The 13,384-nt window shown below is 43.9% G+C and overlaps 1 protein-coding gene across 3 annotated transcripts; it reads right to left on the bottom strand.

Annotated features, from left to right (window-relative positions):
* Positions 1–345: 345 nt before the first annotated feature.
* Positions 346–12,818, bottom strand: ALG1 (ALG1 chitobiosyldiphosphodolichol beta-mannosyltransferase). Of its 3 annotated transcripts, none has more exons than XM_053276959.1 (13): positions 12,574–12,818; positions 11,425–11,502; positions 9,870–9,973; positions 9,587–9,735; positions 9,018–9,107; positions 8,159–8,275; positions 7,280–7,404; positions 5,269–5,307; positions 4,900–4,959; positions 4,545–4,655; positions 3,103–3,217; positions 982–1,057; positions 346–622 (listed from the first exon to the last, which is right to left on the bottom strand). In XM_053276959.1, exons 1-13 carry the CDS (start codon positions 12,782–12,784, stop codon positions 482–484), a joined length of 1,416 nt encoding a protein of 471 aa, XP_053132934.1. In that variant the 5' UTR covers positions 12,785–12,818; the 3' UTR covers positions 346–481. The 3 variants fall into 3 exon arrangements, with proteins under 3 accessions (XP_053132934.1, XP_053132936.1, XP_053132935.1); XM_053276961.1 differs by lacking the exon at positions 12,574–12,818 and adding an exon at positions 12,276–12,379; XM_053276960.1 differs by lacking the exon at positions 5,269–5,307.
* Positions 12,819–13,384: the final 566 nt, after the last annotated feature.

The raw sequence follows: 13,384 nt of genomic DNA, 5'->3' as shown, positions 1-13,384 counted from the left end.
TCTGCCCTGGTTGCATATGAATGGCAAACTTGATGTGTGTGAACACTGTAAGATATTCCCCTTAGGGGGATGGAGCCACTCTAGGAAGAGCAGAAGGTTCCAAGATCCCTCCCTGGCAGCATCTCCAAGATAGGGCAGAGAGAGTCTCCTGCCTGCAACCTTGGAGAAGCTGCTGCCAGTCTGTGTAGATAATACTGAGCTAGATGGACCAAGGGTCTGACTCAGTGGACGGCAGCTTCCTGTGTTCCTATGAGTTCTGTGTACATGAATCTTGTTCATAAGAGTGTACTGTCAAGTAGAAAAAGTTGTGTATGTCTGTATAGGAAGCAAGACTCCGAGCAGAGATGGTGTTTCGTTTCATTTTTAATTTTTACACTATATAAAACCAAGTTTGTTTAAAAAAAAGAATGTATAATTTACCAAGGATTTCTGAAGAGTTACGGTATTTGGAAAAACATGGGTTATAAATCCACAGTTCAGTCTAGCCACTTAACTGTTGTCTGAACAGAGGAAATACTGTCCGTTCCCAGCTTTCGTCCCATCGCAACTGCTTGGCTGTCTGGAGATTTCTTCTGAATGAATTCAGCTTGCCTTCTGCAACAGGAAATTCCCTGAAAAGCATCTTCAAAGGTAAAAAAAAACAGAATTAGCATGACATGCAGGAGAACAGAAATACCAGTTGACAACCAGACTAAATTACTCGTGAGTAGTCCCACTGAAATCAATGTGACCAGCTAGTCATGACTAACAAACCCCCACTCAGCCATGAAACTCACTGGGTGACTCTGGGCCAGTCACTTCTCTCTCAGCCTAGCCTACCTCACAGAGTTGTTGTGAGGATAAACATAACCATGCACACTGCTCTGGGCTCCTTGGAGGAAGAGCGGGATATAAATGTCAAAATAAAAAATAAACACAACTTCTCAAAAAAGCAATCAACACGATTCGTTAAGAAGCGAGTCGATCATGAAACACCTGTACCTTCAGCTGCTCTGCAAGTTCAGATGAGTCTTCGAATATCAAACCATTTACTCCGTGCTTCACAAGTTCAGGTAAACTAGAAAGAAACAAGCAGCACTTAAAGAAGCTCAAATCAGCAAGTGAGGGGGAGACAACTGATGCAACACTTCATTCATGGTACAATTAATACATGAGCCACCTGGGTTGGTTGATATCATCTGGGGGGGGTGACGAATGATCTTTGACAAGGTCTATACTCTCAGCGATGGAAAAGAGGTGATATCTATCTATCTATCTATCTATCATATTTTTATACCACCCAAAACTCGCATCTCTGGGCGGTTTACCACAAAGCAAACAGAAAAAGTTAAAACACTCGTTAAAATAAATGACAACAAAAATTAAAACACCAATTAAAACAAAGGAAATGATACTGCAAAAGTTAAAACACTACAGTAATTCACACCGTAAAACATTTTAAACAATGTTAAAACTATTAAAAACAATATTTAGTTAAAAGTCAGGGGTGAATAGATGCATCTTTTAAAGACTTTTTAAAAGTTGTCAGAGATGGGGAGGCTCTTATTTCAACAGGGAGCGTGTTCCAAAGCTTTGGGGCAGCAGCGGAGAAGGCCCTGAGTAGCCACCGAACGAGCCAGTGGCAACTGAAGACATACCTCTCTAGATGATCTCAATGGATGGTGGGGTTCATAATGAAGATGTTCTCTTAAACATCCAAGGCCTAAGCCATTTAGGTAGCACAAGATAGCTGATCTTGTGGCAGTAAGCATGAATTGTCCCCTTTGCTAAGCAGGGTCTGTCCTGGTTTGCATTTGAATGGGAGACTACATGTATGAGTACTATAAGACAGGGGATGGGGCCGCTCTGGGAAGAGCACCTGCCTGCTTGCATGTAGAAGGTTCCCAGTTCCCTCCCTGGCAGCATCTCCAAGATAGGGCTGAGAGAGATTCCTGCCTGCAACCTTGGAGAAGCTGTTGCCAGTCTGTGTAGACAATATTGAGCTAGATGGACCAAGGGTCTGACTCGGTACAAGGCAGCTTCCTATATTCCTATGACTTTAAATGTTCAGTGCATTATCATGCTTTTATTGCCCAGGCCATCGGGCCTGTAGCGGACAAATTTACGGCGGTATTTTTAAAACACAAAAACGGCTATAAAGCTTTATCAGTGTTGTCAGAGGGATGGAAATGAAAACTGGCAGGTCCTCCAAAGATTACTCCATGGACAGAGTACAGTAATTTGTTGATTGTTACCCTAACCCTGAACCTAACCCTTTGCTCTGTGCAAAAATGACTGCAATTTTACCTTAATGGTTTGGAGGTAGGGATAAAGAAGTGGGTGATAACACAAAGAAAGCTGTAAGTGTAATAATTCTATCACCTCTTTCCAGTCTTCCCTTTGCTAAGCAGGGTCTGCCTGGTTTGCATTTGAATGGGAGACACGTCTGAGTACTGAAAGATATTCCACTCAGGGGATGGGGCCGCTCTGGGAAGAGCATCTGCATGCTGGCATGCAGCATTTTCCAAGTTCCCTCCCTGGCATCTCCAGTTAAGGCTGGGAGAGACTCCGGCCTGCAACCTGGGAGAAGCCGCTGCCAATCTGTGCAGGCAATACTGAGCTAGATGGACCAAGGGTCTGATTCAGTAGAAAGCAGTTTCCTATGTTCCATCTTAAGTGGGGTGGACACTGCAAAAAAAAATCACTGAGTATCCGTCCCCTAAGATAGCACCAATGATCAAAAATTGTGGGCTTGGCTCATGGACCAAATCTATGTCGCCATCTGCTGACATGCAAGTAACAGACAATCTTTTAGAACACTGTGTTCCATTTGTAAGCCATTTTATCCTAAACACCAATTCAGTATGACAATCGGATCAGCTCTGCTGGATTAGGTCCATCTAGTCCAGTGTCCTGTCCAACTGGGGTCAACCTCCTGGTAGCTGATAAACAGGGCCTGAACGTAACAGGCTTCTCATTTGTCCCTGGAATATTCAGCGATATACTGCCTCTGATCATGGAAGTTCTATATGATTAATAGCTGGCAAAAGACCCTTAAAACTGGTTTAAGCTATGCATGCATAAGTCATCTAGACAAGTTGAATGAAATGTGTGTGCACTTACCACTGGAAGCTCACTGCGCACACAGGCAGGCAGCAGCCAAACATATCCACCACTTTCATCGGCAGGTCCAAGCCACTAGATGATTTATGGAGGCAAACGCCCAAATCTGCTGAGCCTGCAAAACAAATTAATCCTAGAACTGATTTGTTTTTCTCTCTCTCTCTTTTGGGTGGGGGGATCTCAACAATTCAAGCAACTTGCTTTTTCACCAGCGAAAGTTTAAATAAGATCACCGTATTTACCCAAACAGAAGACAACTCTGAATGCAAGACGATGCCTTAAAAGATAGATGCTAAATACAGGTTATACCTCTATTTGTCCAAAATAAAGAGGGATCTGAATCTAAGACGACAGCCCCCTATTTAGTAGGAAAGAACTGGGGCAAAACGTCATCTTAGATTTGGGTAAATATGGTAGCTGTCTGTCATCTGAGATTCACACATCAGAATGATGATTTCACAATGAAGTCTACCCAGGAGGAGTTTGCAGGGACTAGATTAGAGCCACTAAACGAATGGTATATACATGAATTGTAAGTGAGTTCTAAAACTGCTCCCACTTACAGTTTCCCAGCTGCCATTTGTGCACTCGAAGCCCTGCCCATATATGGGCAGACGCCAGGGCGCAAGAGCCTATCAGGGCCTCTGCTCCATCCCTGGGAATAAGGATGGAGGTGGAACCGAGAGGGGAACAAAGCTCCCTTCCTGCTTGAAAAGACACACTCCGAGAGATGTTTAAGGCAGGGCTAGGCGATCTTTGGCAGTCTGGCTGCTGTTGAACTCCCATCAGCCTCAGCCACAATAGAAACAGCAGCTGGAGCGCCAAAGGTTAAAATAAATAATAACAGACTTTATCTGTTGGCCGCCCCGTAACAAATTGTTCTCTGGGCAGCTCACAACAGAGGATTAATACATACAATAAAAACGCATAATGCAGTAAATCATAACATACCAAAAAAAGGTGGAAATAAAATACAATACAAAGCAGCATTAAAATTTCATTTTAAAATTAAAGATCAGATAAAATCTGAAAAACCAAATTTTAAAAACCCGAATTTCAAAGGCCTGGGTGAACAAAAAGGTCTTGACCTGGTGCCTAAAAGAACAAAGTGATGAAGCCAGGCGAACTTCACTGGGGAGGCTATTCCATCAACGGGGTGCCACCACCGAGAAGGCCCTCTCCCTTGTAGCTACCCACCTCACCTCATTTGGCAGGGGCACCTGGAGGAGGGCCTCCAAAGATCTTAAGGTCTGGGTTGGGACATATGGGGCAAGGCACTCTCCCAAGTAAAAGTAAAAGCTGCAGAACCCCCGGTTTAAGCAAAGGCAGCTTCTGCTTTCACAGACCTGCAGTGCTCCAAACCCCACAGGACTCCTCAAGGACTCATCACTCTTCTATTCAGATTGCATCTTGGCGCTGAAGGTTTTGAAGGAATTCCTTACCAAGCAGCAGTGGGTAGTCCTCTGCTTCCAGCCAGGGAGTACAGATCTGGATGTGCTTGAAATGCATTGTGGCGATCAGTTTGTTGTAATATTCCTTCAGAGGCCCTTTGCCTTTTGGAAAACAGAAAATGCACACAATGGACTATAAGCGCAGCCCTGCTGGATCAGGCCCAAGGAAGCCCATCTAGTCCAGCATCCTGCTTCCCACAGTGGTCCACCAGATGCCTCTGAGAAGCCCCCAGTCAAGAGATGAACGCGTGCCCCCTCTCTCCTGCTGGTGCTCCCATCAGCAGCTCAGTTTCAACTGTTAATCACCTCCCCACAATTGGGGGGGGGGATTATTAAAAGTCAATACCTGTTATCACACACACTAGAGGAGGAAGTTTTGCTCCTTCACTGATATGGTGTTCATATGCTATGGGACAAGTGAAAAAAGCCAGTTACACCTTTTCCCACAGCCGCCATCCAGAAAAAAGTGAAACTCAACCTAGAAATAACAGAAAACCACAGCTAAGGTTCCTTAACTATGCCTTGGTGCAACATCTGAGTTGAGCCAATAATATTCATTCCTTCTGTTGCTATTTACTACATCACTGGAATTCCCAATGAAATATATGCAAGTGATTTCTATTTATTTTGTTTCTATGTCCATTCGTATTTTTTGTGGGAGCAAAACCATGTTTTGCTTTTCTGCTTCTTAAGAAACGATTCGTTAGTAGCCTACCTTCTAAAGCTTTTAACAGGATGGAAAAATCTTCATCCTCTGTAAAAGAAAGAAGCATTCTTTTGTTAACGGAGCATCACCAAACATAATCAAATGTGATCATATGTGCTTTTATAGCTGCAACAAATGCAATAACCCCAAAACAAGAAGTCCTTTATGGGAGAAGAGCTGGTTTTGTAGTAGCAAGCATGAATTGTCCCCTTTGATAAGCAGGGTCTGCCCTGGCTTTCATTTGAATGGGAGACTACATGTGAGCACAGTAAGATCTTCCCCTTTGGGGATGGGGCTGCTCTGGGAAGAGCATCTGTGTGCTTGCTTGCAGAAGGTTCCAAGTTCCCTCCCTGGCATCTACCAGATAGGGCTGAGAGAGATTCCTGCCTACAGCCTTGGAGAAGCCGCTGCCAGTCTGTGAAGACAATACTGAGCTTGATAGACCAGTGGTCTGACTCAGTATATGGCAGCTTCCTATGCTGCTATGTTCCTAAGTCTTCCAATGCTAAGGTACTCTATTAACAGTACCTTAGTATTAATCTTAGGGATGCCTACTGAAATCAACTCATCACTCAAGGTGGATTGCCTCTGGCTTTCCAGTTCACTCCACATGCCACTTCAAGGGGACCTTAGAAAGGCAGAGACTGCTGAAAACATTTTGGTGCTCAAGTCAGAAGACTTGAACAGTCTCCAGTCCCCTCCACTCTCGGACTTTTACAAATGTAATGATAAAATTGTAAGTGATGGTATTCCAAAATTTGCTGCCTAAGCTGGGTCAGCTCAGCTCACCTTGTCTAATTCAGTGCCCTTATTTTACCCTTTTGTCCAGATGGTCACCACACAGTTGACACAAGGCAACAAAAAAGGATCTCAGATACTACTTAAACACATCAAAGGCACAAGACAGACAAATGGTAAGCCCAGATCAATTCCAACTCCAAAAAAATCCAATTTTTTTTTAATGAGCTGCCCTTCCTTCATATCCATCTTGTCATTGACCAGCCTGTGCCTCTTTGTTTTCACCTTCAAAATTGTTTTAAAAACAGTTTTCAAACTGCTGACAAAACATTTTCCCAAACATTTAGAAAGCGGTGCATTAAAATCAAACAATGTTGCCACTTAGTAACAACATTCCCGGCTGGAAAAGGCTTCTGAAGGTTCCTCACCAGTCTCCACGCTTTGCAAAGGAACAGAGGCGAACTCTGAACACAGAACAAGTTAGCATGACACTCAACCTGGGGAGAGGTTGATATGCACACAATGCTTTCCTATGTGACCAGAAGACTTTTACATCTTCATACTTGATCAGAGATTTCAGAGAGTAGGAACATGAACATGCGCCCCACAAAAGTGGACACCATGGACAACTGGCTCCTACACATCTGTATATCCACCATGGTCAAATTATCACCTGGTAAACAGACATCTTTCCTCACATGGGAAGCTGCCTTATACCAAGTCAGACCATTGGTCCATCTACCGGTAGCTCAGGATTGTCTACACAGACTGGCAGCGGCTTCTCCAAGGTTGCAGGCAGGAGTCAGCCCTATCTTGGAGATGCCAGGGAGGGAACTTGGGAGCCTTCTGCAGGCAAGCATGCAGGTGCTCTTCCCAGAGCGGCCCCATCGCCTAAGGGGAATTGTTGGAGAAAAATATCTTTGAATCTGATGGAGCGGCGTAGCCCCCGCTTACTAAGAAACCTCTAGGGAGATATTTTTCTCCAACAGAATCTCTTACAGTGCTCACACATGTAGTCTCCCATTCTAATGCAAGACAGGGCAGACCCTGCTAAGTAAAGGGGACAATTCATGTTTGCTACCACAAGACCAGCTCTCCTCCCACAGACCAGCTCTCCTCCTAAGGAAAGAGTCCCCAGTCTTATGACATGTACTTTGCTTCGATACTTGTAATTCTCCTTATGACACACTGTAGAAGTGTGCAGATCTAGCTTCAAGTTCACTACTTAATGTATGGGTGTATGAAAAGGGGGAAAGGAAAAGCACTGATGGAGAATGAAGACCTGTCCAGCTGGTGCTGCTGATCAGGAGAGCTGGCCGGCCCATGCAGCGCGTCACGTTTCCACTTCTGATGTCACGTTGCGTAAAGGCAGATTTTTCATCCTCATCAGACAGGATTGGCTCTGTTCTAAGAAGAAACATAAATCTATTCTGAAGGCTTGCCTTCAAGGGATATGTGCCTGGAGATTCCTATGTCAGGCAGTTTCTAAATATGGCAAATAATATGATACGATACATAGGAAACTGCCACATACTGAGTCAGACCATTGGTCTATCTAGCTCAGTATTGTCTTCACAGACTGGCAGCGGCTTCTCCAAGGTTGCAGGCAGGAATCTCTCTCAGCCCTACCTTGGAGATGCTGCCAGGGAGGGAACTTGGAACCTAGATGCAATTCCCAGAGCAGCTTCAAGTCTCCCATTCAGATGCAACTAGGGCAGACCCTGCTTAGCTATGGGGACAAGTTATGCTTGCTACCACAAGACCAGCTCTCCTCATACGATACGATATGATATGATATGATATGATATGATATGATATGATATGATATGATATGATATAGGGAGAGCTGGCTAGCCTGCGCATTTTTTTAAATGCAAGATGAAAAATAAAAATACAATAAAAATACAATAAAATGAGATGTTTCTGAATATATCAACCAGCCCAAAGATTCACATATTTCACTCTCCCCCCCCCCCGCTGCTTGCCCTACCCAAATTTTAAAGAAGCAAATAACGACATGTTAAGGACTAGCTTTCAGTTCCTAAGCCCATTAGCATCTGCTATGAAACCTTGGTGCCAATTCAACACATAGGAATTACCTTTTTCAACTAAATAGGGCAGTTCAAACCAGTGAACAAACAACAAATGTGTTTTAACTTACGTATACCGGGCTTTAAACGGAGCATAGTCCTTGGCGAGTTTCATGAACAGTTTGTGTTGGTCGCTCAGTGGCGTTTCCTTAAAGAAGGACGCTGGCTTGTCATAGAGGGTAATTGCTCTGTAGCAAAATGATTAGACAGTCAAGATAAATGCTTGCACTGAGAAATATTAACTGATGAGAATGATCTTACTCTTAAGGGCCTTGTAAAAACAAAACAGCTCTAATAAATAGGGGAGTCTTTAGGAGTGACACAGCAGTATGGATCTCCTTCAGGAGGGTGTTCTGCAGTCTCGGGGCAACCGTAGAAAAGGCCCTGCACATGTGTATGAGGAGCATGCCTCGGTATTTTATATTGCATAAGCTGGTTTGAACACTTTTAAAGTGGAAAGGCAGGATATTTATTTTTAAAAAATCATTTATTAAATGAGAAAACTCTTACAACTGAGATAAACTACCATGAATAAATTACACACCCACATAAATAGCTACAGTTGTAGAATACTGAAACACCACACCTTTTGCAGTACAGAACACACAAGTCAGCTTTTAGATGCACAACATTAAAAGCTGAGTTTAGCGGGATGCCAGTACCTTTATACTGGAGTCCAATATAAGAAGTTGAAACTGCACAACGTTTACCAGGCAGTGGCCTCAGAAAGAAACATCTGAGTGATCAGTCCACTATAACACCCCACAAAATCAGCAGGACTTTCTTTATAATAAAGAAAAATAAAGATTTTTTTAATAATAAAGAAGTAACTTCTTTATTATTGGCTTAACCAAAAGGCAAGTTAAGCGATTCATTCCATTATGATATGTTGTTTGTTTGGTTCAAGCCAATCTGGGGTCACTGATTTACCTGATGTTACAATTCACCTGAAGATCCTCTTTCATTGCTTCCGTCACACAAATATTATAGTCAGACAGACGGCCAAAGAGCTCTTCGTACCTGAAAGAAATCAAACTTCCATTGGTTACTGAACACTGAATCCACTAACCGCTCAGATATTTGCACGGATATATACGTTTCCTCATCAGTTGCAATGCCATTCTAAGGAGGAAAAAATAAAAATAAAGCAAGATTACTGTGGCTGGGGATGATGGGAATTGTGATTCAACCATATCTGGGGACTAGTGATGTGCACGAAACGCATGCGCAGAGGCCATGTGTGTGCTGGCATCGCGCAGGGGCAGCTGGAAGACACCCCACTGGCGCACGATGATAGCTGGGGAGAGTACTGCCAAACTTCCTATGGCAGTGAGCAGCGGAGGAGCAGGTATGGACCTGCTCTCCTCCTTGTTAAAGATGTGGGGAATGTGCTACAATTCAGACTCGAATCGCATTTCGTGCACATCCCTACTGGGGACCCAAGGTTGGGAACTTCTGCCATTTAAAAGAAGAAGAAGAAAAAGGGCAACTGTACAAACCATTTGGCAATCCGGACGATGGGATGTCTCTTTCCATGTGTCAGGCTCATAATAGTATAGCCATAGTTGTGCCAGTCAATTATCAGCTTGCTCCTTCGCAGAAGACAAACCACCCAGGTAACAGCTATGCTGGGCAGACCTGGAGGATTCTGGACATAATACGAGGCAAAAGAGGACATTTTTAGAGCAGTGCCAAATCAATGAGGACACTAGCCCTCGCCCCTAAACTAGGAGGCAAGAATATGTCGCTCTTTTAAAATATATATACAGTATATGTTCATACCTGGAGAAGAACATAACCTGGCTTAGCTATCTTCAGCATTGTATACAACAGTTGAATGCTCTGCATAATCACTTTTATAATATACTGGAACATTTTGGGACCAACTGCAAAATAAAACAAACCGATGCTAAAGATCAGCTTCGACTGATACGCATTCCAAAATCCAGCGGCTGCAATGGAGAAGGCCCGTTCCCAAGTAGCCACCAGACGAGTTGGCGGCAGCCGCAGATGAACCTCTCCAGATGATCTCAGCAGGTGGTGGGGCTCATGGCGAAGAAGGCTGGAAACCTCCGGACTTGACTACTGCAATGCACTCTATGTGGGGCTGCCTTTATATGTAGTCCAGAAACTACAGTTGGTACAGAATGTGGTGGCTAGGTTGGTTTCTGGATCATCTCGGAGAGACCATATTATTCCTGTATTGAAAGAACTACACTGGCTGCCGATAGGTTTCCGGGCAAAATACAAGGTGCTGGTTATGACCTATAAAGCCCTAAACAGCTTAGGCCCTGGGTTTTTAAGAGAACGTCTTCTTCGCCATGAGCCCCATTGCCCATTGAGATCTTCTGGAGAAGTACGTCTACAGTTGCCAGTGGCTCATCTGGTGGTTACTCGGAGAGGACCTTCTCCCAGGGCTTTGGAATGCACTCCCTGTTGAAATAAGAGCCTCCCCATCTCTGGCAACTTCTAAAAGGCACTGAAGACACACCTATTCACCCAGGTGTTTGATTAGATGTTTAGTTTTTAATACTTTTAATGTTGGGGTTTAACTGATTTTTAATGTTAATAGTTTAAATGTTTTGATGAATCTAATTGTAAACCTCGCAGAGACACAAGTTTTGTTTTGGATAAGAAAGAAAGAAAGAAAGAGAGAGGCAACTTGCATAAAACACCCTTTTCAGTCACACAGGAAAAAATCAGCTAACTTCACTTTCTAACTCGTCTGCAATGGACAAGTATGAGAATCTTTTACCGTCTATGAACTGACATGTTACTCATGGGTTTCCCAAACCTGGAAATGCCAGTTAACATGGATACCAAAGTGGAGATGTTTATGGGGAGAATCAGAAAGGGTGGGCATGGGTGGTTAAGCCTTCCTTCACCAATGCTCCCCTGAAAATGCTCTCAACTCCACCCTCAAGGCCGTTCCCACCCCCCAAGGTGAGCTTCACCTGGTTTTAAAACCCAGCAAGAGGAGAGAAACGATGGCCGGGGGGGGTGGGAGTCAAACCCTTGGTCCATCTAGTTCAGTACTGTCTACACTGACTGGCAGGGATCTGAATTGAATTGACCAGCAAGGACTCTCCGGGGCTACAGATGGGTCTTTCCAGCCCTTCTCAAAGCTGCCAGAAATTGAACCTGGGACTTCCTTCATGCAAAGCAGATGCTCTTCCACTGAACTGCAGCCCCCTCCAATTCTGGTATAAATGCCCCCACCTCTTCCACATTAGAATTATGGAGCAAACATAGACTCCCACCTGTAGACTATTTTTTTCTATCAGAAATAGGCTCACTTTGGAAATTGGTTCTAATAATATCGCAATCGTCACCATACCTTGCCCGGTTCCAAATTCTGGAATATATACAATCTGTATGTTTTCATTATGGACGATCTCGCTATGAGGCTTTGTGCCTGGAAGAGAAGCAAACAACTTTAAGAACCCATCCAACACACACATAAGTGAAACCCAATTATCCATAAGTTGCCCTGCTGAAATCAATGGGACTACTTATGAGTAATTTAATTTGGATGTGGAACTTAAAGCTCTGGAAGTTCTGCAAAAAGCAGTGGAATGCTGATATTCATGGTTATGCTTATTTAGATTTGTACTTTCCTATATAAATATGTACATTATTTAAATACATAAGCACGTGACCATGAGTAGCAGTATTACACTACTTGTAATACTGCATTGCAAATTAAAATTCAAGTCCTCACTTATATTTCTAATTAAGTACAAACACACATATAATCATAAATATCAATATTACAATAAAGTAATACTGATTTTCTTAGTTATGCTTATTCATATTTATAATTTATTGTACACACGCACAGGCATGTATAATCATAATTCATAATCAATATTACTGTATTTGATTTTTTTTATTTTAATTTTTTTATTTTGCAATGCTCCTTTCCAGGGTTTCCAAGTTCTAGAATTATTATTTATTATAAAATCACAAAAGAACCCAAACAGCACTACAGAAAAGTAGGTCTCAGATGGAGCCTATCAAACACAAGACTGTGCTATAAATAAAGACAAAAATGACAAGCTTGAAGATCACTTTCTTTTCTTTTTTTTCTTTTTCTTTTTTTGGGGGGGCTTTTAAAATAACCCCTATTTTGTCAGCCACATTTATAAACCCCTATACCTAAAGGTTAAATAAATATAGCACGCTTACATTACAGCAGGGTTTCCTAACTTTGGGCTTTCCAAATCTTGGACTACAACTCCCATCACACAAAGCCACAAAGGCCATGGCAGGGGATGATGGGAGTTGTAGTTCAACAACACCTTGGTCACCCAAGGCTGAGAACCCCTGCACTTAACAGGGTTCCCAACCTTGGCATTCCCCAGATGTCCCTCGACTACAACTCCCATCATCCCCCAGCCCCAGGGGGGGGAATGGCAAGGCAGGGCAAAGGCGCCCCTGAGCATGCGCAGAGCGCCTTCGCGGAACCGGAAGGAAGAAAGCTCACCCGCGTAACCGATAAAGGCGACGCGGCGGCCGCGGTGGGCCAGCGACAGCGCGTGGTATTGCATGCGGGGGCTGCGGCCCAGGTCGCCTAGCACCAGCACCGCCACGCGGGCCTCGGATCCGGCGGGCCGCGTCCGCTGCCATAGCAACAGGAGGAGCAGCAGCAGCAGCGCTGTCGCCCCCCAAAGCGTCATCCAGGAGAGGGCCGCCATCTTGGAAGGCGCCGAGTTCCAGGAAGGGAGAGGGCTAGAGCGGCCGGAAGACAGCGAGAGCGGGCCTGCGCCCCCTGGAGAGCGGGCTGCCGAAGGACAGCTCAAAAAATCCTCGTTCGGTTCAATGTGTGTGGTCCTGATCTAGGTTACAAAATTCAGTCCCGTCCCGTCCAGTGCAGCAGGCTCAATGCTGTTTCCCCCTCCCACCCTAAAATACCTTTTAGGAGAGGCCTTTGAATGTTTTATGCACGTCTTATATCTTGTAGCTTATATTCTTGGTGTTTAGCTGTTTATTGATAACTCATTTATTTATTTATTTTAATGTCATTTGAATTGTGGTTTTAGCCTGGTCTTTTAGAAGGTGCAGAAGAGGGCAACCAGGTTGATCAGGGGGCCTGGAGCACCTTCCTTATGAGTCTAGGCTTCAGCATCTGGGGCTTTTTAGTTTGGAAAAGAGGCGACTAAGGGGAGACATGATCGAGGTCTATAGAATTATGCATGGAGTGGAGAGAGTGGACCGAGAGAAATTTTCCTCCTTCTCTCACAACACTAGAACCAGGGTCCATTCCATGAAATTGAAGGCTGGGAAATTTAGGACCA

Source organism: Hemicordylus capensis, chromosome 13, assembly GCF_027244095.1.
Source record: "Hemicordylus capensis ecotype Gifberg chromosome 13, rHemCap1.1.pri, whole genome shotgun sequence".
Taxonomy (NCBI): domain Eukaryota; kingdom Metazoa; phylum Chordata; class Lepidosauria; order Squamata; family Cordylidae; genus Hemicordylus; species Hemicordylus capensis.
The sequence above is the reverse complement of the archived record's forward strand: the minus strand, read 5'-3'. Positions and strand labels throughout refer to the sequence as shown.